The sequence below is a fragment of the Onychostruthus taczanowskii genome, unplaced genomic scaffold (genome assembly GCF_017590055.1).
Source record: "Onychostruthus taczanowskii isolate IOZ18803 unplaced genomic scaffold, ASM1759005v1 scaffold20, whole genome shotgun sequence".
NCBI lineage: Eukaryota > Metazoa > Chordata > Aves > Passeriformes > Passeridae > Onychostruthus > Onychostruthus taczanowskii.
The window spans coordinates 7,270,506-7,294,922 of record NW_024499240.1 but is presented as its reverse complement, the minus strand read 5'-3'; the positions used below and the strand labels follow the sequence as shown (position 1 = coordinate 7,294,922).

At 35.2% G+C, this 24,417-nt stretch overlaps 1 protein-coding gene across 5 annotated transcripts in view; it reads left to right on the top strand.

Annotated features, from left to right (window-relative positions):
* The window catches only part of CCDC141 (coiled-coil domain containing 141), a 62,150-nt gene that overhangs the window by 17,244 nt on the left and 20,489 nt on the right, over positions 1–24,417 (top strand). For all 5 annotated transcript variants that reach the window (XM_041403709.1, XM_041403708.1, XM_041403712.1 and 2 more), the window contains exons 6-19: positions 750–1,003; positions 3,171–3,290; positions 7,717–7,911; positions 8,448–8,620; positions 9,422–9,563; positions 11,818–11,937; positions 13,156–13,347; positions 14,194–14,370; positions 15,826–16,005; positions 16,770–16,895; positions 17,485–17,673; positions 17,887–18,066; positions 18,897–19,046; positions 24,264–24,404. In XM_041403709.1, the coding sequence (XP_041259643.1) occupies positions 750–1,003; positions 3,171–3,290; positions 7,717–7,911; positions 8,448–8,620; positions 9,422–9,563; positions 11,818–11,937; positions 13,156–13,347; positions 14,194–14,370; positions 15,826–16,005; positions 16,770–16,895; positions 17,485–17,673; positions 17,887–18,066; positions 18,897–19,046; positions 24,264–24,404 (2,339 nt within the window). The remainder of the gene's footprint in view (positions 1–749; positions 1,004–3,170; positions 3,291–7,716; positions 7,912–8,447; positions 8,621–9,421; positions 9,564–11,817; positions 11,938–13,155; positions 13,348–14,193; positions 14,371–15,825; positions 16,006–16,769; positions 16,896–17,484; positions 17,674–17,886; positions 18,067–18,896; positions 19,047–24,263; positions 24,405–24,417) is intronic.

Genomic DNA, 24,417 nt, shown 5'->3' with positions numbered 1-24,417 from the left:
TGCTTATCACTCCTGAATTAAAAAAAAAAAAAAATAAAATTACACAAATGAACTCTGAAATGGAATTTAAAAAGTGAAAACTTATGAAATATATTTGTTTACCCATTTCTATCTGTGTTCAATTTTGGATGGACCAAAATTAAACATTTCTGATTAATACCATTTTTCTGGAAGGCAAGAAGTAAAATGGAAAAGCTTGTTGCAGTGAGCTCATGGAAACTAATCTCTCTTGTTAGCCCTTGGGGACTGAAGAACTAGAGGCCTTTCACTCTGCTTCTTCCCTAAGTGTTTTTTGTGAAAAGGGATTTAAGGTGCTTTGCCTCACTAGTTGCATTAGTGAAAAACTGCAGAGGGTATTGACCCACATGGGAAGCAGGGTAGAAAATTCCACTTCAGCTTTCCCACAGGTTGGGAAACCATAAAAAAGAGCTCAGTTTTGAAAAAAACAATTGCACTTCTGAGTTTCATTTTGATGACTCTCAGTACACCATCATATGTGTGTATATATGTTTGTGTATACACCATTGTACTTTTGTATGTTTACATTAAAGCCGTCCAAATTGAAATATCTTAGCATATATAGATCTTCTAAAGTAAGCATTCAAGTTCATGCAATGTATGAAAATACATTGTGTTCATGTATGCAAATAGATAGTTTGAAAGATGCTTGAGTAATATTTGAAATATGGTCCTAGAATCACAAAGCACTCTGGGTTTTCTTTTCTCTTGATGAAATTCTGTTCTTACAGAACTTCTGGAGAAGTCATTTGCTCTTGTAAACAAAAGCCATGACCTAACTCAATTCATAGAAGAATTCAAATGTGAGGGGCCAAATGCAAATCCAGAGCTGATTCAAGGAGCCCACAGCAGCTGCTTGAAGATTGACAATCTCCTTGAGATGCTGCAGGACAGGAGGCGGCAGCTGGACAAATTCCTCAGACATCAGCGCCAAGGACTGGAGCAGGTTCTGCAAATTTGTTTGTGGCACCAGCAGGAGACCCAGGTAACACATAAACATCAAGGGAAATCACAGTATAGAAAACAACCTAGCAACTCTTTGACAGTACAAACAGAAAAGGAGCTTAAATAGATTTATTAGGCCTATATTTCTGGGCTACATCTGTTTGAGGAAATCCTAACTTTGAATGTTTGACTGATGTCAGCGGGAGTTAAGGGGATACAGAGAAAGCAGAGTACTGGAGACTTGCTCTGCTGTATTGAATCTAAGAGCAGCTTTTTGCTCTTTGTGTTGCTTATGTTTTGCTAGGCACAACTGTGTAGTCTAGAGGGATGAACAATCTATGTGTTGTTTATCCCTTACTATCAGGTTATGAAACACTGAAAATGCAACATCTCCCTTTGATCTCTAACTGGAATGTGATGACCTGATAGTCATGATTGTAACACGTCTCTTTCAGAATTTTCAATGTGTGAAGGCATATTTATTTTACACAGTTTCCTTTATGAAAGTGTCAGCATCATATTTTCTGATATCTCTTTCATTAATGAAAATCAAAAGCAGATTGGCCTATTTTATGCATAATTAGTTATTTTTGGAAGAATAAAGTAATTAATCTTGTCAATAATTATTGTAAACGAAAGATAAAATCTGTTTCTTGAAAAACAGGAGTGATTTTAGACTTCAACCAATCAAGGAAAACCACTGTCTTTTTCAAACTGCTGTACTAACCTTGTCTCCTTTCCCATACCTTCAGCAAAATCACTGAAAGTGAAATTCTGTGGGTTTCTTGCTTATAAAGCAAGTTAAGAATTCCCAGCCATTCCTTCAGAGCCAAGGCAGCACAATGAAATCACTCAGAGGTATTAGCTGCAGTGGAAGCCAACTGATTAAACTGACTGTAATGGAAAGGAATATTGCCAAGTGGTAAAGGGGTGAACACTTTGCTATAACAGGGTTAAAAAATTACTTCTTCCTCTGCCTAACATTACAGAAATACTGGTTTGCTTTGCTAAACAGATACATGATAAAAACCCACCAGCCCTAAAATGCAAATAAATTTTTATTTCCCTTTTAGCACAGTTTTTGTTGTCCACTCGATTTATTTGGTTTTTGATGAACCCATAGTAAATATTGTGTGAAAATGTGCTCCCAGGAAAAATGTTTCAGTCAGTAAGTACACATCTGGAGGATATACTCAAGAAATGAAGGCTTAGTATTAAAATAATTCCCTTACTTCCCTAGGTCTCTTGGACTCATAATGTGAACATTTTTTATGTGTAACTGAAAATACTTCCAACATATTTTAAAGAGTTTTTCATTTTTTATAATTGCTTAAATTTATTAAAAATAGCATGATTCTACATAAGCAGATAAAACAACAACAACAAAAGACTTCTAGTGGGCTATTAAAATCTGTAGTACCTAGAGCACAGAAATTCTTAGTATGCTGACTATGATCTAAGTATAGTGGTGATTTTCCAGACAGGAAATATTGGAGGAAGTCTTCCTGATACCAATAACTAATTCTGGATACTATTTTAACATGTGGAGCTTCACTCAGGAACTCTTGCCATGTGTTGTTTAAAAAGAAAGTGAGAGGTACCTACTATGAATCAAGCAGATATAAATACAAGTAATTCTGTGGAATTTAGAAGATTAATTGTATACTGCATATGTTTGCTGCACATACTTGCTGAAGAGGTTTGTAAGATCTAATAAATTTGTAAATCTACATAAGATTATTCTACACAATAGTATCCCATTATCTTTACTGGGTTTTTCAAGCCAGAGGTGGAGAGGTTCTGTTAGGTCAGAAATAATCAGATTTGTAGTATTTTACTGTATGCAAGTGTTTAAGTCACTGTATGTCTAGGGAGAATGTACAATATCTTTATGGTATCAAAAACATACATTTATTCTATGCATGACTATAACCTGATTCTTCTTTTACTGTGTTTACAATTTGCTCATACTTGATGAATACAATTTTGTCTGTTTTGTCATATATATCCACTATGTGCTTGCTTTGGTATTAGTCCTTTCTGCAGTTGTTATGACACAAATCTAAGTATTTAAAGAGAAGCATGAACATTAGGAATGAAAAATGAAAATGTGAGGTTTTTTTTTAAATTAAACTGCGTTGTACATATTTTTAAAATAGATAATAACTTCTTAAACTTCTCACTGAGTTGTTTTTATTATTTATTAGGTAACATCTTGGTATAAGAAAAATATCAGAGATTACTTTCAGAAGCAAAACTTAGGCTCATCACTATTGGAAAATGAAGAGTTACTTCAGGAGCTTGAAGAAATGGAAGTCAAAGTGAAAGTAAGAAATAACATAATTGGTTGGTGAAGCAACTTTAAAAATGAGTCGTAAAACATGAACTTGGGCATTGAACAAGCATATATAGGAGTAGACACTTTGTAATGTACATGAGATATATATCTCTATATGTCTAAATTATTTTAGTAATTTTACTTCTTTTAATGCAAGGCCTCCATGTTTCTCAGACTTTTTTTTCATTTAAAATTTTAAAAGCTACCCATAAATTATAAGAAGAATAACCTTGATGGACTTTAGTTGTTTTTTTAATTTAGCGATCAAGTTCCACACTGGTAATTTACATGTAAAATCCTGTGTTGAAAAATAAAGAAAAGGAATTTTATTAGCATTTTAACAAATTTTGGTGTTTACAAAGGACAAAACCCCAACTATTTCTACCATAATTAATTGTCAGTGAACTGAGTACACGATTGGAAGAGGTATTTGTCCATTTATTTCTTGTGATTAAAGTAATTGAAAGCACTATTTTCATAGTTAATATCATTTTCCAAAAAATAAATCTGTAACTGCCACTCATAAAGCAAGATGTGATTAAAGAAAATCTTGCTCTAAGAAGAAAGAATCTTGGTTTGAAATGAATTGCTTATATTGAGAACCTTTTTTAGGTAACTGAATTGTGCCATAATCAGGTAAGTGCTGTTGTTGGGTCAGGACCATTGCCCAAGATATCTTTTTCATGCAATTGAATTCAGATAACCCAGATGACCAAGGAGGCCTTTTTCATCCAGAAACCATTCCAGTAGAACTAAATGTCTTTGCAAAGGTTATTGTGTTAATAGTAAGAGGCTTCTGATTGTTCACAGATCTGTTTCCTTGTAAGCTTTGTCATTAAATGTCATGTTTGCCTGTTTGCGTAATTAACAGGTAAATGCTTCAAGGCAGTCATAAAAACACAATACAATAATATTTCTAATGCTTCTCTAAGCAGCATGTCAAAAAAATACTTCTTTTTTTTTTAAGGGAAGATGAGCATGTAAAGATAAATTCTTCTGAACAGACCTTTGACACAAGAAAAAACAGATAAACCAGTAAATGAGTACACTGTGGAGTGTTTTCAGAGAGAGAGACACAACAATAGGTGTTCTAAAGCATTTCTGAATTTTAACAAAATAATCATTAATCGTCCCCACATTTCATTTTCACAGGCTATTCTTGTAATTTGCTGTCTGAATTAGAAATTAGGGTGCAAGTGCAGAAACAAAAACAATATTAATTTTCATTTTGTATAATAATATTTTTCATGGTTGAGTATCTAGGAAATTACTTTTAATAATAACACTTATTACAATTTCACCTAAAAATTCTTCTCCCGTACATAATGTAATAGATCATTCATATAATTTTTAATTCATTGCCTTTTTTAATGAGGTAATTTTAAAATGCTTTGCATTAAACATTTTTGTTATGCATCCGTGTGAATTATTATTTCGAGCATCTTATCTTTTAGCCTTCTGCATATCTTCCTACCAGCATGTTCTAGCAGAGGGAAATTAAATTCTTGAAGGGAATATTACTGAGCATGTTGGTTTTGCTTATGATGTGCACAAGAGTGGCCAGGTTAAAACTGGTTGAAAGTGAAATTATAATTGAGAAAGCTGTGAGTTATAGGCATCAGTTTTTGCAGCACTGAACTGCAGATGTTGAAAACAGAATAAAGGAGGTACCTGTTCCAAGGTAGCATAAATAAATCTTTTCAAGTAACATTTCACATGTGTGCTGTAGCTCAGAGCAAAATGTTTTGTGTAGTAGATATGCAGAGCAAGTTTAATGTTGGAAAAGCAGAAATTTTTTAAAGTGGAAATTTCCAATGTCTGAACTGTTTCACACAGGGTGTTTACTTACATGTATTGTTCCATTAAGCTGAACAGGAGAAATCGTTTCTTATATTGTTCAGAGGCCAGCCTAAGAGGGATTTACAGGTCTAGCATCTAATTTATGGGACTGGGCTGAGAGGAGAAAGGAGAATGATTCAATATTATTATTATTTTCTCAAGCTGGTGTCTTATGTTGAAATTCACCTTGCTAAGATGTAAACCCCATAAAAACATTATCACTAGTTTGTAATATTATCAAGACCAAAAACAAACCCAAGAAATCATAATTGGGGAAAAAAGCCCTCAACCCTCACAGACTTTAAAAGAATCCTCCTGCCCCCCATTCCTGCAAGGACATTCCCAGCTCCCCTACCCCATGATTTGGGAGAAGAGGCACATTTAGGAGCCCGTGTTTCAATAAGGGTGTGCTGGCACTGGTTACCTGCTTGCTGTTACATTTCTATGCGCCCTGGAGGTGCTTGACGTGGTAAAGAAGAACTGCTAGCACCACTTTGTGGCCAAATAATTTTTAACATATCTCAGCAATTTTCTGACTGAATTATGTTTGCTCTTTCTGCTTGTCGATTTTATCAGCTCACTGTTAAATATACTGCTACAGCCATTCACTGAGCTTCCCAAAAGCCACATCGTATGGCAATGGTCATAGCAGCTCACAACCCCTTGTGGTTTTATTAGTGCCCACTACTTTTGTAATTCGACTATAATAATATAATATGATTATATTGGTAGTTATACTGCAATGTAGTTCCTGAAGGGAAAAGCCTTTTGAATATTCACAAGGACTAAATTATCAATATGCTGATGTATGCAATGAAGCAATGACAGATTTGGGGCTCAGAAAAAGTTCAGTTGAGGACATTTTTGCATACAAGAGAATAAGCTAATTTATCACACTTCTGAAAAAAACCCCATGCTTTTATGTTTAATTGACTTATGTTATAATTGCTGCTTTATCTAATATATGGATCATGATCTGAAGTCAAATAAATGTGCTTCAAAATTTTCCAAGCTTAAGCCTAGAACATTACAGTGAAAAAACTTTTATACAGATTCTCAGGTTTTGATTCAAAGTTCAAAAGTTTTATTGTATGGACAAGAAAAGTTAATTTATCCCACAATAATTGTTTAATAACAAGATAATTTTTAGATATTTCTGCATCACCCCCCCCCACCCCCAATTTGTGCTGAATATTTTAGAAGGCAGAAAATCTTCAAGACTTTTAATTAAAGCTACAATATTTTTAATTCATCAGTTTTAACACTCTTGAAAAATACCTGTTTAATCAAAGAACCTAGAAAGGGCTAATTTTCCTTGCCAAATGGAATAGTGGAAGCAAGTTTTTAAGACTTACTACTGTGAGGAAAAGAATAGTGACAAAAGCTAAGGAGGCACATTCAACATGTCAGAGCAATTCACAAGCATCTCCTGATAAATTGAAAAGCCAGTGTAAGAGTAGGCTGTGTGTTCCTTTCACGGAAAATGAGTAAGAAATATGTTAGTGCTGACTGGCAGATTGTTATGAATTTGGCATGTTGAGGTCTGAAGAACAGAAGAAGCTAACTAAGATTTTTCCACTGATTTTTTTATGTCCTGTTGATGGAAAGCCTACGCTTTTTATGTGTAGAAACATTTCCTTATAAATAGAAAGCTGAAAATGAAGTTGTCGCTAGCTGTTTTACAGAAAATTTAACCAAGTTTGAGGAATAGCAGGATAGCAAATGAGTCTAACCAAATTTAATACCCTCAGAGAGTGTGCAAGGTTGTAATGTTTGTGGAATGTTTTAAAATATAAATTACTATAATAAATTGGGATTTTGAGCTTGTGTGAAAACTTAGAGAAGTGTCTTGCCTCAGTATAAACAAGGCAGAGTTTAACATCTGCTTTTAGATCACCTAAAAGCTGCTGTTGGGCATCTTGTACCAAACAAGTTTATGAATTTTGTTACAATGAAATACTCTTACATGGAATAATTTCACTGTAAATTGATTCATTTTCTTAGAATTGCAATTCTTATAATTCTCACTGCCACTAGCAAGGTTCATGATCAGATAAGACAGTGATATTTTTCGAGTGGACTTAATATTTTGTGTAGGAAATCAGGGAAACTGTACAATGGAGAATGCCAGGGATGATGGCACAACCTGCTGTAAGGGAGGGCCATTTGATTGAAGTGATTACCAGACATCTCTTAGCAGAAACTCTCTCACTGCAAGCTGTTATTATCTAGGCAATATTTTGAGGAGTTCTTGACAAAATAGGTGGGCTGAAGGGCTGTTTGCCATGAGAGTGTGGTCTTACCAGGAGGTTTCTTGTGTTTGTTATCCTGACCATTTCCCAGCAGACACCTTAGTAACTGCTGCTCCTGCCTATGAAACTGTGTCAAAGAATGTTGAAACTTCTGGAAACTCTTATCACTAAAATCATGATTTTCTGGGAAGCCCATCCTAGTAGAAATACTGCATTAAATAATTATAGCTTTCATGCCTATAACAATACACATTTCCCAGTGCTTATATTATAATCATGCAGTGTATTATGTTTAATTGAGTAAAGTGGAATATTCCCCACTAGGAATGGAATTACACTGTGCAACAACTGGAAGGTGAAGCATTTAGGATCTTGCTTTCAGAGGACTATACAGAAAAAGAACATCTAAAACTTTCAAATCAGAAAATCTGTCTGTTGCAAGAAGAAGTGTGCTTCCATATGGAAGAAAGAAAAGCCCTTCTGCAAGAGGCCAATGACTTTTTTCATGCTGCTGGCGAGGTAGGTAAGAAGCCAAGTGTGTAATAATAACCTGGCAATGAAACTATTAGTGTGTTCTTGAAGGCTGGTGGATGTGGGATTATGAAAACAGTAGGCTAAGCAATTTGAAGTGGAAAATTACAAATCCAATTTCCCTTTTCATATGACTTTTTGACTCAAACTTCTACCCAAAATGGCAAATCCATTTGAAAATGTATTCTCTTTTTTATTTCCTTTAAGTATATTGAGTGCTTGGTTTCAAAATAAGGTATTTGGGAAATATTTTTTTGCCAGGAATTGGGCTTTGAGATTGTTTTATGGAGACACTGGAAGCAATGCCTATACTTGCAGTGGTCTCCACAGGAGCTAATTATAATCACTATTATTAACAATGCAATGTTTTTTTCCCAAAAATCTTTCAGTTAGAAGACTATTTAGAAAAGTTTATATTTTAGGGTATCCAAAGACCAAACAGTCCTGTTTAAAACCAGGTAATTTCCAAGGATAGTTCCAACAACACAAATATTGATAACATATGTTTTTCCTTTTCTCTTCAGGTACTTGATGGTCTGGAAAGCATTGAGAATTACCATAAAATCTCTGTTTCAGAAGGCTTACATTTACCTATATTGACACTGAAGTACAAGGAGTTGCAGGAAGCAATTAAAGGTGGTACAGCAACCACCATGCAGAAGGGACGAACTTTAGTTAACAAAGCAGATTCTCACAGGTATTAACATAAGTTTCTGGTGAAGCTAAAATAATGAAAAAACTTATTTTGAACACATCAGTTTTGCAAAAACTCTTATGATGGATATAAATTTAAGTAAGAAATAACTTGGTGGGTAGGGAGAGGGGGTTAATATCAAAACTTCAGTTCTTAATTCTATGAAGTAACTTCTTTACAATCTAAAGAGGAATGCCTCAAGTATTCAGATTCTGAATTGCTTCCCTGATATTATGGTTTATGTTATAATGCAAACCACTGTTTTGTAAATTGCGGGGTGGTTTTTCTCCCATTAAAACAACACCCTTAAGGAGAGGTTGACTTAGAATGCATATGACATTCTTTTTCCAGCTACTGTAAAAACACTGAAATATTTTAGAGTCCAAAGAAAACATTCTTTTTAAAGTAGAACTGGCATGCCATATGTTTTCTCTTTTAAGCTCTTCCATTTGTCATTTTAGTTTTTAGATAGTATAGCTAGAGTGAAAAGGGAAATGAGCTATTTCTCAGTGAATCAGACTGTGTCTCGTGAGCACTAATGTATCTGTCTTGTCAATCTACCTTAGGCACTGGTGACAAATTATTTGCTTGGAAATTTCATTTCTGTGTTTTACTAATTATCAATTTTATTTGGATTAATTTTAATATTTTTCTTGGTTATTTTTCTTTTAAGGGTAACAGTTTAAAATGGCATCATTCTTCATCATAAAATCAACAGAATGAGCATTGGGTTCTTTAAAAATCATAATTATCCTCTACGTTGAGCAAAAAAAGAGAAATGACAGTTCTACTTTTCTATTTTAGCTCTTGGGTGGCAGGAATTCAGAAAATGATGGAATATGTTCAAAAAAAAGTAGATCAATTAAACAGCCAGTGTCCAGATTATGAAGAATTTACTTTGAAGGAACAACAATGGATTGCCTCACTTGAAGATCATCTGAGTAAGGTACACCATAGATTCATAGAATGGTTTGGGTTGAATGAGACGTTAAAGAAGATTTCATTCCAACCCCTCTGCCATGGGCAAGATCATTTTCCAGTGGACCATGTGGCTCAAAGCCCCATCCAGCCTGGCCTTGGATGCTTCTAGGGACAGGGCAGCCACAGCTTCTCTGGGCAACCTGTGCCAGTGTCTTACCACCCTCGCAGTGAAGAATTTCTTCCATGTATCTAATCTAGACCTGCCTTGTTTCAGTTTGAAGCCATTATCCCTTGTTCTGTCTCTCCAAGGCGCCTTCAGGCTTTCTTATAGGTCCCTTTAAGTACTGCAAGGGTCTCCTATAAAGTCTTCCCAAAGTCTCCTGCTCTCCAGGCTGAAAAATAGCAGCTCTCTCAGCCTGTCACCATAGGAGAGGTGCTCCAGCATTCTGATCATCTTTGTGATGGTTATTATCATCATTGTGGCACATCTTTGTACTGCATTCATGAACAGTGCATTGTATTTCCATAATTTAGCTACAGTGAGTATTGAAGTTGAATCAAATAATAATAATTTTTTTTTAGAGAGAGCACAGTTGTAGTTAAAATGCGGAATGTTCTTGTTAACACAAAGGAACCAAAAGCTGTTCTGAAAAATTGAGCCATTTCCACAAGAACATTTTACCAGTGATGTTCAATTAAACATGGATTTGCTTGGATAATGAACTATTATAATTTGTTCTTTTGGAAAAGAAGTGAGCAATCAGTCCTGTGACCCATAGGCAGGTTTCTTATACTGCTTCTGCCTTCTGTTTTATGTGGCTGAAGATAAAAATAAAAGTGTGGCAAATTTGAAGTTTAACAAGCACGGTGGCCAAACCACAGCAAATTTTCAGTAAATCTGAAGGAGACTAGATTCTATTCACTATAAAAATTCCTTTTGTTAATTAAGGTATTGATGTGTCAAGGACATGACAGCCTTCTTTAGACAGTTGAATGTCATATAGTACTACACATCTTTTAAATTACTTGTCAGAGATGGAATAGAAAAATAGCTCCTAAATAAGTTTCCATGTATAAATTCAAATTTAAAAAAGCACAGTCTTTTAGCAAGGTTCACATGAAGGAAACCAGGAGTGTAGATGAGAAAAGTACATCAAATTTAATGACTGAATAATTAAGTCTGCAATCTGATATTTTGTATTTGCATGATGTTTATATTGAACCATTATCAATCAAATGTGAATTTAATTACAAATTGGCCCTTTTCCAGACCATTTATGTGTATAAAAATGATGTCACTATTGTGTTGTGAATCTTAACCTAAAAGTTAAATTATGAAGGCAACTTTTACTTAAAATATAAACCTTAATTTGAACATAATGTTTCAATGTGCTGTTTGTTCTAATCACTTTGTTCCCAGCCTTGCCTTAGAGAATATTGTGTCATTGCGGTGAAGAGTGCTTATTGCTGTATTGCTACCAAGCAATACACTTTTAATCCCCACTCTCTAAAGCAAAGTGTCCCAAGGGATCTGGTGCCAAATTCAATTGCCCTTCAGCCTCATATAATAAAGTTGGAACCTCAATTAGCAGCCAGTTCTTAAGAAAAATGTTAAATGTAAATTCACATGTCTAATAATAACCATGTGTGTTGTTGGCATCATCTGCCTGTGCTCTTCATAATCTGTTTTGTTATTATAGTGCATACATAATATCTTAGTGACAGTGGAAGGGAATTCTGTACATGTATCTGCACAAAAATAGGTCTCTTGCCTTGTCAGAGAAGCTTTAAATGTACTTTCTGAAAAAATCCTGGAACAGAATCAAAGTATTTTTGCCAGGACTATAATAGCAGGATTATAATGCAGTTGTGCCATATTGAAATCACAAGTCTCAGATATTTAGGGTAAGGGAAAGCACTGTCAATAAAATGAGAGGAAACAAGAAGGGGTTTTGATCACGCCTGTTGAAGAAATAGTAGAGTTGTCTTCTTTTATATTGTCGTATTTCTCTGAGTATACATGATATTAAAGCACAAGTTTTACCTTTTCTTCGTTTCTTCTCTCCATCCCACCATTTGGGGTTGAGGAGTGTGTGTGAGCAGCTGTGTGGTACAGTTCTCATTTGGGTTTAAACCACGACATTGTGCCTGGAAACATAATCTATGCAGCAACAGAAAAGTGTTACCTCATTTTCTTTCCTATAAAAAGGAATATTTTATACTGGTTTATGATATCTACTTATATAAATTAACCATGTAAATAATACTTTCAAATAAAGGTGTCGCAATCAATTAAAAAGCTCGCCCCGATGCTCACAGTTGGAATGGAGATTGGCTCGTATTTGTGTGAGTCAGAAAGAGTTTTGGACAAGCACCTTGAACTGGCTAAACAAACAAAGGTAAAAAAACCTTTCAATCATGTTAAGTGCTTTTAGAAACAAATGCTTCCTGTATGCAATTCTAAATAAGGTGAGCAGTTGAGAGTTTCTTGTAAAGAAATTAGGTCTATGGTTTGTTTTAAAACTGTAGTGAATGAACAAAAAGATAACATTACAGTCATTAAATCACTGGTTTTCTCCACTGTCTCTATCTCACTGTGTGATTTGTTACTGCCTCAGGATCCTCGTACCAATTCTCCGTAGGAAGACTCTTCAAATGTGGATTGCTACTCCTACGTGAGGCACCAGGTTTAACAATTGTCTAGACAGCCACAGTCAGAGAAAAACCTTCTTGTGGTTTATTGTGCCAAATATAAGGGATGAACTGGCAAAAAAGAAATAACTAGCTCCCATTTAGGGAAGCTGCGGAGGGGGCTGTAAGGAGATCCCATGGTCATGTTGGGAGTGCAGCCATTTGATGGGAGCCCTGCAGCACTCAGCTCTGTCACACGTGAGGATATTTTTAAGTCACATCCAGAGCCTTTCCCACTCTCTGCACTATCTGGAAGTGAGTTAAAAACACTTGAGTCCCTTCCATACCCTCGGCATAAGTGCATATTTCAGCCTAAGCTGAACAACATGACAGTGTGTATTTTAGGAGTATCCTATGTATTTTCAGTACTTAAAATTCCATTTAAGAACTCCTGCAGAGTTCTTTTTTGTTTCAGGCAATAGCTTATGGGGTCCAAGGGATGGATCTGTACAGTACCTGTGGAAACAAAATTCACTTTAAAACAATGCTGGAGAGCGCACAGTAAAAATATTAAAATCTCAGCAGATGAGCAAGAACATATTTTTGTTCCTCAAGACTTTATAATAGTTTTAAGTGTCTTTTCTGCCAAATTTTTGCATGTCATGTTGTTACTTTTCTTTGCTGCAGTGTCTATTTTGTCCTGACAGATATACACACTCTTATAACTCTACACCTCTTCTAACTATTCCTTCTGGGAACTGTGATATACCAGCTTTCAAAATAGCTATTTCAATAACTACACCTATAATTTTTAGGAAAGGAATGGATATTTCTGTGATTTAGTCTCCATTGTGAGGTCTTCTTCAAACAAGTAATTAAATTATACATAAAAAAGCAATCCTAATGAAAATTAACAATGTGATATCAATATTCACTGGTCCTTTCCAACCATTATACATTTTTTTTCTATGCTTCTACCTTCAAAGGAAACTTCATGTGAGCTGAAAGCAGCTGAGGGAATCATCAAAAATATGGAAGAGTTGGAACCTGAGCAGGTGGCAGCTTTTTCTAGCAGAGCTGACTTTCTGGATAAAGAGCTGAAAAAAATTGAAAAAAATATTAGTTCAAAGCTAGAAATTCTAGAAACTTTTGTGGCCTTTTTACAGTCAGCTGTGGAGGTATGGATTACTTATTTATTCTCTGACTAGACTGTAAAAATCTTACAATTGAAAAATTTGCTTCCATTGTAGGAAGGATTGTAATTGATTTAGATTTTTCTGCTCTGCACATGAGCACTCTCATTATATACATAATAAAAATGTTTCCATATAGGTATTCTGAATGTTAAATTTACTATTTGCTTCATATAACTTTTAAAAATGTCCTATGATATGTTCATAGGGATCTTTGTTGCTGTCTTACACTACTTCCACTGACATGCTAATTCATGTGACTGTATTTAAAAATGAAATAAAAACCAGCTCTAGCCCAAATCATAATCAATTCAATACTAGCGTAATTTTGGTAGCTGTGCTAATGGTGTCCAGGACAGTTAATTTTCATTCTGATTTGGATTCCATTTTAAGATTCTATGATATGGCAGCTGTTCTTTAATATTTAGAAAGAAACTGAGGATGGAATGGAACCTGTCAGACAAAATTAGCCATAGGATTTATTTGTTGCATGATAAACTACAAAAAAATATTGTATTACATCTACTTCTGATTATTGCTAACTTTGGTTACTTCATATTAAGCAGATCAGTGAAAATTAGTGCATTGATATACTGGTACATAAAACCCATCTAAGGATGCATGACAGAAATTGAGCTAATTGCTGCCACCTGCCTGCTTGCCATCCACTGGTTGGCAAGTTATTTTAAACTATTTTATTATTTGGTGTTTGTAAATATTTTAGAGACCCATAGATCTTAAAATTAAGTGAAGATTCACAGAGGGCTATTCAAATTTTACAGCACCTCAAGTTTTGGGTTGTTTTTTGATATTTATATAATCTTTCTATAGGTGAATGATGATATTAAAAATCTGAAGGAATTCTATAATTCAAAACCCCTACCAACAAACAGAGAGACTGAAAATAAAATTGCAATAGAGTCAGCTAATACTCAGTGGCAAAATACTATAAAGAAGACTTTTTCCACCGAAAATATGGGTTGCTGTTTTCTTAATTTAGTAAATGTGGTGAGTATGATCTGATAAACAATTTGTAATATTTTATACTTGCCTGTGATGAGGTCCAATCCTAGTTCTATGTCTGATGGATTGTGTACCTAGTTTTAGAGGGGCTAATGCTGATATTACTTTCAGAAGAAGAAAGCATTTGAGTGCTTATGGTAAAATAAAAATTTTTGTGGTTAGCAATGACAGAGCCTTTATTGACCCAGTCCATGCATAGAAATGTAACACATGCTCCTGTTTGTTTCATGTTGGAAAGCAGCATATACTCAAGCACAATATTAAGTTTATTTTACTTCCACTAAGAGGCAGGGAGTCTTTACTGAGTGAGTGTATGGATTCTTCTAAAGAAATGGATGTTGGAGCTACTTCCTTGCAGACAATATTTCCCAATACCTTCACATTCTGTCCAACAGCTACACTGCCTAGGCATCCCTGTTTAATTTCCCAACAACACTTCATGAGGTGATCGTTTGAGATGTGCAATCATTCCCTAAGCTACACCTCCTCAAGTAATCCAAATTAATGAGTACAGCCCGAATACCCAGCTGTTCTTTCTGCTTTTATAGGACACACTAGGGAGCAGTTAGACATGAAGCTGGGAAGGGGGAGGTGGTGTTGGTAAACTACAGCAGGATGCAAGGTGAATTGGAAAAACCAGCTGGGGGAGGGAAGGTGCTCAGGCTGTTAGTGTGGCTGCAGGGTGTGTCCCTGCTGGATGCTGCCAAGCAAAGGTAAGACAGACAGAGTAATGGCAAAGTCACGTAAAACTTTGCCACATCTTCAGACATTACCTCCATAAACACCTGGATATGTGTTGTCACCATATTTTCTACTACTCTGTTCCCATGATATTCCCAGATTGTAGCTTTTAAAAATCTGGAAGATATGGATCATACTAGTAATTTACAACAACAGCTTCTCTTAGAAAGAAAAAAATATTAAATGGGAAAACAGCATTACACAGTTTTCTGATATTTGTCATAGATGTTCTACTGAAAAGAGGAAAAAATACCAAATATTCAAACACTAAACACTTTAGTCCTCCTGTGCTTCAGTGCTGCTTTGTTTATCAATACAAAGGGGTGGTCTTTTCTTCACCTACTTTGCTTTCCCGTTACTATCTATTCTCCAAAAGGTCATTTTGGGTAGTTCTGTTTAGTCAGAAACTCTTATTCTGTCTGAATTCTGAAACAGACATCAGATGGCAAAAATTCAGTCATTACTGACCTGTTCTATGCTTTAAGCTCCAGCTTTATATATGTTCTCAGTTTAAAAATTCTGTCAATCTGTGCCTGTTTCTAGACAACATTAAGGGAAAAGTGTATTTAAAAGTATATTTTTTTTTTAAGTTACATTAGAATAGTTGAGGTTTTATTAATCTTTGTTTAAAATTATGAGGTTTTAATTGTGTGTTATAAAAATATGTGTAGAAAAAAAATGTGTCTGTTTATTTTCCAGGTAAATGAGAGGTTAATATTAGAAGTAGAAAAATCCATAAAAGTAACAGAAGATATCATTATTAACCTGAATAAAGAAAGGAAAGAGCTGACTGATCTTTGGGCAACCTGGAATTTTAAAATTACTCAAGTAAAACCCATCAAGCAACAGTGCCAGATATTTAAAGAACAACTGAAAATTGTAAGTAAAATAGCTAAAGGAGAAAGCAACCATGGCAAATATTTCTAGATTGTTATTAGCTTGTCTGTGGCTCTCTCACAACTCTTATAGGTATGATTTAATAAAGAGTGATGATCAGTAAGATCTGATTCTTGTTCACAATGTGTTCTCTGTTACATCAGTCAGTCATCAGGAACCATGATCTCCCTTCTCAAACGCATACAAGTCCAAGTCTCCACTTCAAATTCTAAGTTTTAATGAAGTTTAATCAATGCTTTACCAGCAGTAATTTTTTTATTCTTTTTAAAAGCACCATTTTTTTGAGACTGAACAGTTGCTAAACCAAACTTGTCGTAACTTCTACTAAACCGAAGTCCAACCAGGTTCATGCAGAAAGAGGATTGAAACCTTTTTGGCACAGGGAGAGTGTGCAGTGTTCTTTAAAAGAAACACTATTTGGGCTAGTAGCAGGACCAGAAACACCAGCTAGGCTTGTAGCTGCTGTACCTCTAGTGCAGCTGAGCAGTACACCAGCACATCTGTTATCTCAGAAATCGCATGTCTGTGCTCCTGCAGTCCTGGCGTCTGAGTCGCTTTTTCATGCTGCCTCAAAGATATCTTATCACCCTTGTCACTCAGAAGGTTTGTGACAGAGAGGCTTTGCTGACAGCATTTGGTGCCTGGTTTGAGGAAGGTTTTGTTACAAATTTAGCTTGGACTTTAAATTTGGGGTTTTTTTAAATTTATTGCAGTTAGAAATGCTGAACTTTTTGATTCTTTTTTAGACTACCCGTGGATTAGAGATTCTTCAAGAGGCCCTCCAGCTTGCAGTACCAGTTGACCTTGGAAGTGACCTTTTAATTGTTTTGGAACTACAGAAAAAGCTGAACCAAATGAAACCACACTATGAGGTGAGAAACCAAGCTAGTGGAGTGAAGGGTACATCGAAATCTCTTTTTGGCCCTGTGGAGATCCACATCTTCACTGACACCAGACTCTGTCTGGGGCTGAAGTGTTTTATGTTTTACAACAGTTTTCCAGGAGGAAGTGTTCGTGTGTGTTTATAAGGTAGGGGTGAAGAGATTTTGCCTTCAGTGTCCAGAGAATGTCTTGTGCTGTGTTAGCTGTGTATCCAAGGGACACACAAGCACTAGGGCAGTGGAGGTACAAGGAGAGCATCAGCTCCAAGCTTTTGAATTTAGAGCAGGTCAGAGGCTGAGGTATGTCATAGTGGCCTTTCTACCTCCTGTGAATTCTGTCTCTGAGTTTGAGTAATTCACTCTGCCACTGCCCTTTAATTATGTTTGACTTGTTTTCATGCAAGGCTGGGTGATAACTGAGATTCGTGCCTACCAAAAAGTACAGAATGTGGTGTTTTAAAGTGCAGGGCATTGACTTCTCCCCAAGGCAATTTACCATTGTTAGGTGGTTATTTCATCAAATGTAAAGGAAAAATTGCAATTTTTGTGCAAACTGAGTAACTTCTCTGATTTTTGTTAGCAACTGAATGCTGAGCTTGAGTACCTGATCAAATTGTTGGAATTACCAAGCCAGAAAGGATTTTCTGTGAAAGAGAATTCTGAGAGAATAAGTGAGCTTATTCATTTCCATCAAACAATAAAGGATGCAATGATAGAATATGATGAGATTTTCAGCAAGACAGTCAAATTCCATCACATTAAAAAAGAAGTGAGTATAACATTTTGAAACATACATTCTTCCCACTGTAGTTAAACTCGTTTTGGTTCCTGTTGCTTTTCTTTCCTTTTCACCAGAGAAATAAGATTAATCAGCTTGGTGACCTCAGATCTGAAACCAATTTTAATTACTTAAACTCAAGGGTGAGGAAAAAAAAAAAAGTTATTTTAAACAGACACTGATTTTTGTTTTTGTATATTTCAGCTGGAATGTCTATCAAAATTAGGAGAACTGGATATTCCTGAAATATATGGGGACCCTGAAAATGTGCACCAGGCTAAAGCCTACCTCGTGAATTCTCAGGAGAAACATGCACATATTAGACAGCTATATACTCTACTTATTACCCAGGGAGTGGATATCTTGTCTGCAGTGCAGCAACCTGTGAGTATAAGTAGAAAGATTTATGAAATCAAGGATAAATATGAAAGATTATTGGACTTATTTGTCTGAATTTTAGATGTGTAAATATGTTTTACATATGTTTATGTATTACTACTCTGAGAAAAATACGGAGAGAGCCTTGAGGAAATGAATCTTAAAATATCATTGCTTGGAAAAAAAACACAAACCATAATTTACTTTAGTATGTTTTGTGAAGTTCAAGGCCCTGATGGCAATTTCTTGAATCTCTATATTGCAATCCTGCTGTTTTGTAAAGGTTGCCTTGCAGATTTATTCTCCTATAAAGAAGAGATAGCATAAGAACAAAAGAGGAAATGTAGTAACAGTGTTACCTTATCAGTGGATTCAGGACTGATTTGCATGACAGGATGGATATCATTTTAGAAAGGAATTATTTATTCAGGGAAGAATTTTCATTGCCCTGTATTCATTCACTTACTAAGAAAGCAAGGCTTTCCTTATGATTTGGCTGGATCATTCATATTGGCAGTCTGCTCTTCAGACACCACAAATTGATGGATGGCAGAAAGGAGCTATTCTCCAGGTGGCAAAGGACTGGAGGGGGTCACTCCCTCTTTGCTCAGCAAAGACACCACGTTTAGGTTGTGGCTTTGACCCAAAACTACTCCCCAGACTACGAGTAACTGAAAGTGCTGTGTCCTTGCTCTCCTTCCAGGGGAGGTTTAACAGTTTACTCTAGCCCATTGTGGCTGGCTGTGCACGTTCTGCCTCAGTGATTTTCATTTTGGATTAGTTAAATCAATACATTTCCTGAAACTGATAAATTTCTTTGTCTCTTTCCTCATTAGAATTGCTTGAATGTTTCTGTAAAGAATCTGAAGCAAGAACTTGCTAGGTTTGAGTGTGATAGCATAAACTGGAGCTCCAGAGCTGAAAAGTATGAGGAAGAACTATCACAGTATTTCCAACACTGCACCGCTCAAGAGGATATAAATGAGGTAAATGAGATGAATCCCAACTCACTGAATGACTGTTAAAAGAGCTGTTGTGTTCCATAATATACATTATTGTTTACCATTTCCCTAAATGCTTCATATGTACACAGCAAAACAGACTTTCATTTTAGCAGCAACTTTGGATCTACGCAGCAGCAACAGTAATCTGTGGTTCATGCCTGCTGTTCAGGATTCTAGCAAGCTGTTGGGCTGGCAATAAAATGCTTTCACTGTACCAAGAGGACTGGAAATAGAGCAGCTATATTTTCTTTGGCTTTCAGCTCAGTCAGCTTCATCTGAAACACAAGTCTTTATAATTTTTTCTTATGAAGGAAAAGTTTAAACAAAAGTAGAATTTGTACATATTGCAGTTGTCAGGACATTGGAAAGAACTTTCAGTATTCCAGTGAAAAGTTCAGAATAATCTACTACTAACATTTTTTCAGAAACAAAATATATGCTTCAAAAACTGCTAGGAGGAAAGGAAATGTTCATTGGCACAAGATATTAGAATTAGCATTATGGAACTTAGGTTAGGAATAATTATTCAGGTAATATGACTGTCAACGTAACATCTTGGTAGGCCAAATACAAATGAATTTACAAATTAGAAAGCTACATTCGTTAGATGTCTCTAAAAAAATTAGCTTAGGAAAAAAGCATTTCAAAGAACTAACTTTCCCAGACTGATAGATTAAAATAAGAGGCTGATGGGCTCTATACTTGATGTTCTGTAGATTGTACTCCTCTTGTACCTCTTTGCATCTGTGAAGTACAGAAGGTGGATTGTGAGCTGGAAGGATTTTTACATTAATGTTCCCTGTAGCATGAAGCATATGTAATAAAAATACAGGACACTGAAAGTTATATATTATTATTGGTTAAGTTAAAATCTGTCATTCCCAAATCTAATGATATCTTGTACAGAAACTAGCTGAAATATACTAATTTGGCATGTGGATGCCTTTTTCTTTAGGTACCTTTTGTATTATAGGTTAACATAGAAGATGAAGATATTTCCGAAACCAATATTTGGCTAAGGTGCCTGTATATGCATTAATATACTGCCATTTTCTTTTTTTTCTTTCCATTAAGTATTTCTAATTCTGTTTAGGGATCAAGAAATCGGACACCAGTCTACTCAAGAATATTATTTATGAGTATTACCTTCACTATGCTAAATTCTGTCAATTTTTTCATCAGCAATTGAATATTGCTAGACTTGTCTAAACTAACAATTTATTCACTATCTACTGTGTATAAGTAAATAAATATTTCATGTGCCAGCAGCAAGCAGCAGCTGTTCATGGCTGTCAAATAGTAAACAGCCAACCAGATAATTTCGTAGTGATTTACCAGTTTACAGAGGAAAGTTTAAAGCTGACTGAAAATATTTGGGATTCTGCTGTAAATACTTATATTAATTTATGTTTGATGAGATTAATTTAAGTGTGTAAATACAGCATGTGAATTAGGGCTTAGGACTCTGTGGTGTTTGAAGAGATTCTTAGAGGCAAGTTCCCTGTGTTTGTAAGGTATTGGTGCTTCTATAACAAACAAGGAAACAAATACAGAAATTTATAGACAAGAATATATAGCATGAGTTTTAAACAGCTTTGGAGAAGACAAGAGTAAAATGCATGACTTTTCTGTGCCTTCTCTAATTTAAAGAGAATTTGAAAAGGCAAAAATAAGTGGATATATCCTCAACATCTCTGAGAAGTATGAGGAAAGCTCATCTTTGGGATCTGTCTTTGCCAGCTGGGGCTTCTTTTTTCACTTTGGGCAGCAGCTTCTGAAGAGCTGCACCTCCACAGTGTTGAACTGCAGTCATTTGTGAGCTCAGCCTTGGGTACACTGATACACTGGATGTAGGGATGCTGCTCTGGATCTGTTCAGGGGATTCTAAGTGACACCATTAATCACTCATGATAGCTTTTGCCATGAAAAAGCCTTCTCTTTATGTGATCACTTTAAAAATCGCATTTATGCGTGTCCACGTAAAACTTGTCAACAAAAGGCAACAGATCCTGAAGTAGGTTCACAGCTCTTCCCAGTCACCTCATTTCTTTTTCACCATGTCATTATTTATATGCTTATGGAAAGATATGACTGGAAATATGGGTTTTAACCATAAATGGTAATGAGCTATCTTTATTCACAGGTCAGTAGGAACTAATATGTAGCCGCATTTATCACCTTGTAATTTATTCTGAATCAAGCTGCCCCAAGAATCAAGTAGTTGAACAGATTTTTTTTTCCTACTTTTTGTTTTACTGTTTCTTAATCCTTGTGACTGAAAATCTGTTTTCAGCAACCTGCTTTTAGGGGTCTTTTGATTATTGATACCATGAAAACTTTTGTATATGAATAGAAAGGGAAAGATGAGGGTTTAACACCATTGAAGTTTCTTCTAGAGTGGTGCACATAGCATTTACTGGAATGGCACTGTTAACAAAAAATGTTTAAAGCATTTTATAACTTGATTTTTCCATTTATTTTATGGTCCTGTGACAAATTGAAGCAATTGGTATTTAAACCCCTCTCCTCCACTATCATTCTCCACCCATGACAGGGCAACTATAGTTAGGAACAGCTGCTTGACTAAAGACTGTGACACAATAGACAAGGTACTAAGTTCCATTAAAGCAGTGGGCTGAAGTCACTGAAGCATATTTGGATGCATAGTCCCTTGAGTATTTCTCATTTAATCTTGCAAAACTGAGAAATGTTTAGATTTCTAAAAATTGGAACCCCCACACTGCCCTTGGTTGCTGATGATAACAGGAGCTGTGCAAATGCAGTCTGGTGCACAAGTCAGAGCTGAATCTGGTCTTTCCACTGAGGCTAAAAGAGAAGAGTGAGAGCAGCTGCAGACCTTTAACACACAAGCTATCATATCTGAAACAAGGAGATCTAATTTCACATGCTGCTATGAGGAGAGCCTCTGGCCTTATAAATTATCTGTGTGTGGACAAGCCAGTGAAATAAACTCTTGTTCATCTTTTCTCTCACACAAACTTGAAGCAGCAAATAAGACTCTTGTTTTATGAATAAAAAAATATTGTTCTGCAGAAGTGACTATATTGACAGAGGGCTTTTAGATAGACTTTATTATTCTGTGTACTTAGGCAGGATAAAGAGCTTAAACTAATTGGAGATCACAGCGCCAGTGACAGAATTCCCTTCCTTTCCATTACACTGAGTGAGCACCATCTGTTTATTCACTGCTGAAGTAATGTGGCAACATCCCACTAGATGAAATGAAAATGAAAAATATATCCCTTGATGGATTAACATTAGTATATAATAATAATAATAATGATTGATTGTTAGCTGTTCCAATAACAGTGGCTGCCAAGTAAGCCTTTGTTACTCCCTGGATTCTTTGGCATGAAAGAGGAGGGGGTGCAGGGTGAAGTCTGCAGGATTTTTTAATATTAAAAAAGCCTCAAATACATATTTAGATATCCAGTTTTGGATGTGACCTGAACTTGTTAACACAAATTAACAAGTTCTTTTAAGTAAGTTCTTTTCATTTGTGTGACTGGAGTAACAGATCCTAAAGCATTAGAATTTCTGCATTTCTTTATATAAGTAGCTTTAATTAAATGTACTTTTACATCATTTATTAATTATTATTATTATACATTATCCTAAAATCAAAATATTATCTACCTAAAGGATCTGAAATTCTTAAAATCAATATTTTGGTCATTTTTATATTATTCTATTTCAAATTTTACAAATTAATTACAAATAATTTGAAAATGAGATCATGGATTTGCAAGGTAATTAAAATACTACTTATTTTAAGCAGGTTTTATACTTGTCTGATTCTTGTATCTCTTGCTTAAAGAAATTTAAAAGCAACAGTAATATCTGAAAGGAGTTTTTAAAGTTGTAAATACAATTGGAAGTAGCATAGCTTTCAGAGAAAAAAAATTAGGAAAACTGTGCTTAAAAATTTCATAGGCCTTAATGGTTAATCTAAACACTTTTTATATGCTTATTTATATAAAATTGATAATGAAAAAAATTACATATGGTTTATTAAAGGCCCACTTGCAAGACAATATTAAAGGAAACATAATTGTCACTTGAAAACAAAAGATAAAGAATATAACAACCTTATATTATAATTAGTTCCCACGGTAAATAAACACTGGGTTTAAAATTCTGTCCATCATATATGGCTCTTTTTGATATATGTTAAACTCTTTCCGGTAAATTGGCAATATGTCTGGTCTGTATGTGTGTAAATGAAATTGCAGCTTTCTAGAGCTTCATCAGTGTAGTTCCTGTCATTCTGGCAGTTCATTGTATTTTCTGTAGATTAAAGAAAGTGTAGCTATACTCCATCTAATTTAAAAAAAGTGTTTTAGAACAAATTTAATGTAACTAGATTTATTAGTAGGTGGTTGGTATGAGATCATCTGAAAAGTCTTGAAAGGCATGGACGCTTTGTAATTGGACCTACTAGTTCATTTTAATTTATATTATTGTAAGAATAATTTTCCCTGATGTTGGGTTTGTTGACCAAGTCAGTGCTGACTGGCAGAAGTCTTCTCACACATCTAGTACATCCAGCAGTAGCTAGGCAAGGCTTTCTGTATCTGTTGGGCAGGATCTCCCTGCTGCCACACTCAGGGCACCGTTGTCTGTCAGGTGGTCATACAGCCTGCATCCTGATCCTTCAAAGAGCTGTCTTCCTCTCTGTGTGCTGTGATGTTTGGACTTGCATAGTGTGTAAAATGAAGCCCATGTATTACTTCTTTTCAGAAGCAGGACTTTTGAAAAAGGGATGAGGAATGGGACATTTACATGGCTAATTTTTCTACTAAATGGACTAAAGTATGTGAAGGGCATCTACCTCTAGTTAAAAGCAGTGGAAGCTCCTGGACAGGACTTTTTCATAGATTGTCTGAGTAATAATCTCATCCCTTGTTCCAATACTTTTTTTGCCTCAGTTATGCTGGAAACACTTTCCATAAAGAATGCAAAAGCATTGATTTAGCAAGATTATGAGTTTCCATTACTGTAAAGAAATTCTGACAACTTAAGGATGCTTTGAGATGGCATAGTATTACTGACTTTGGCATTAAATTTTCAATGTTTAAATTGTCCATTAAACAGCTCTTGAAAAAACCAAAATTGATGTGTGCTGACGTCTTTTTTCTTTTTTTTTTTTTACTAACAAATATGTTTACACTGTTGCAGCTCAGAGAATCATTCAAGGATCTCAAAAAGAAATTCAACAATTTGAAGTTTAACTATATGAAGAAAACTGAAAAAGCTCGAAATATGAAAGTACTTAAAGTACAGATTCAGCAAGTTGATACATATGCAGAGAAGCTGCAGGTAACAGAAAATG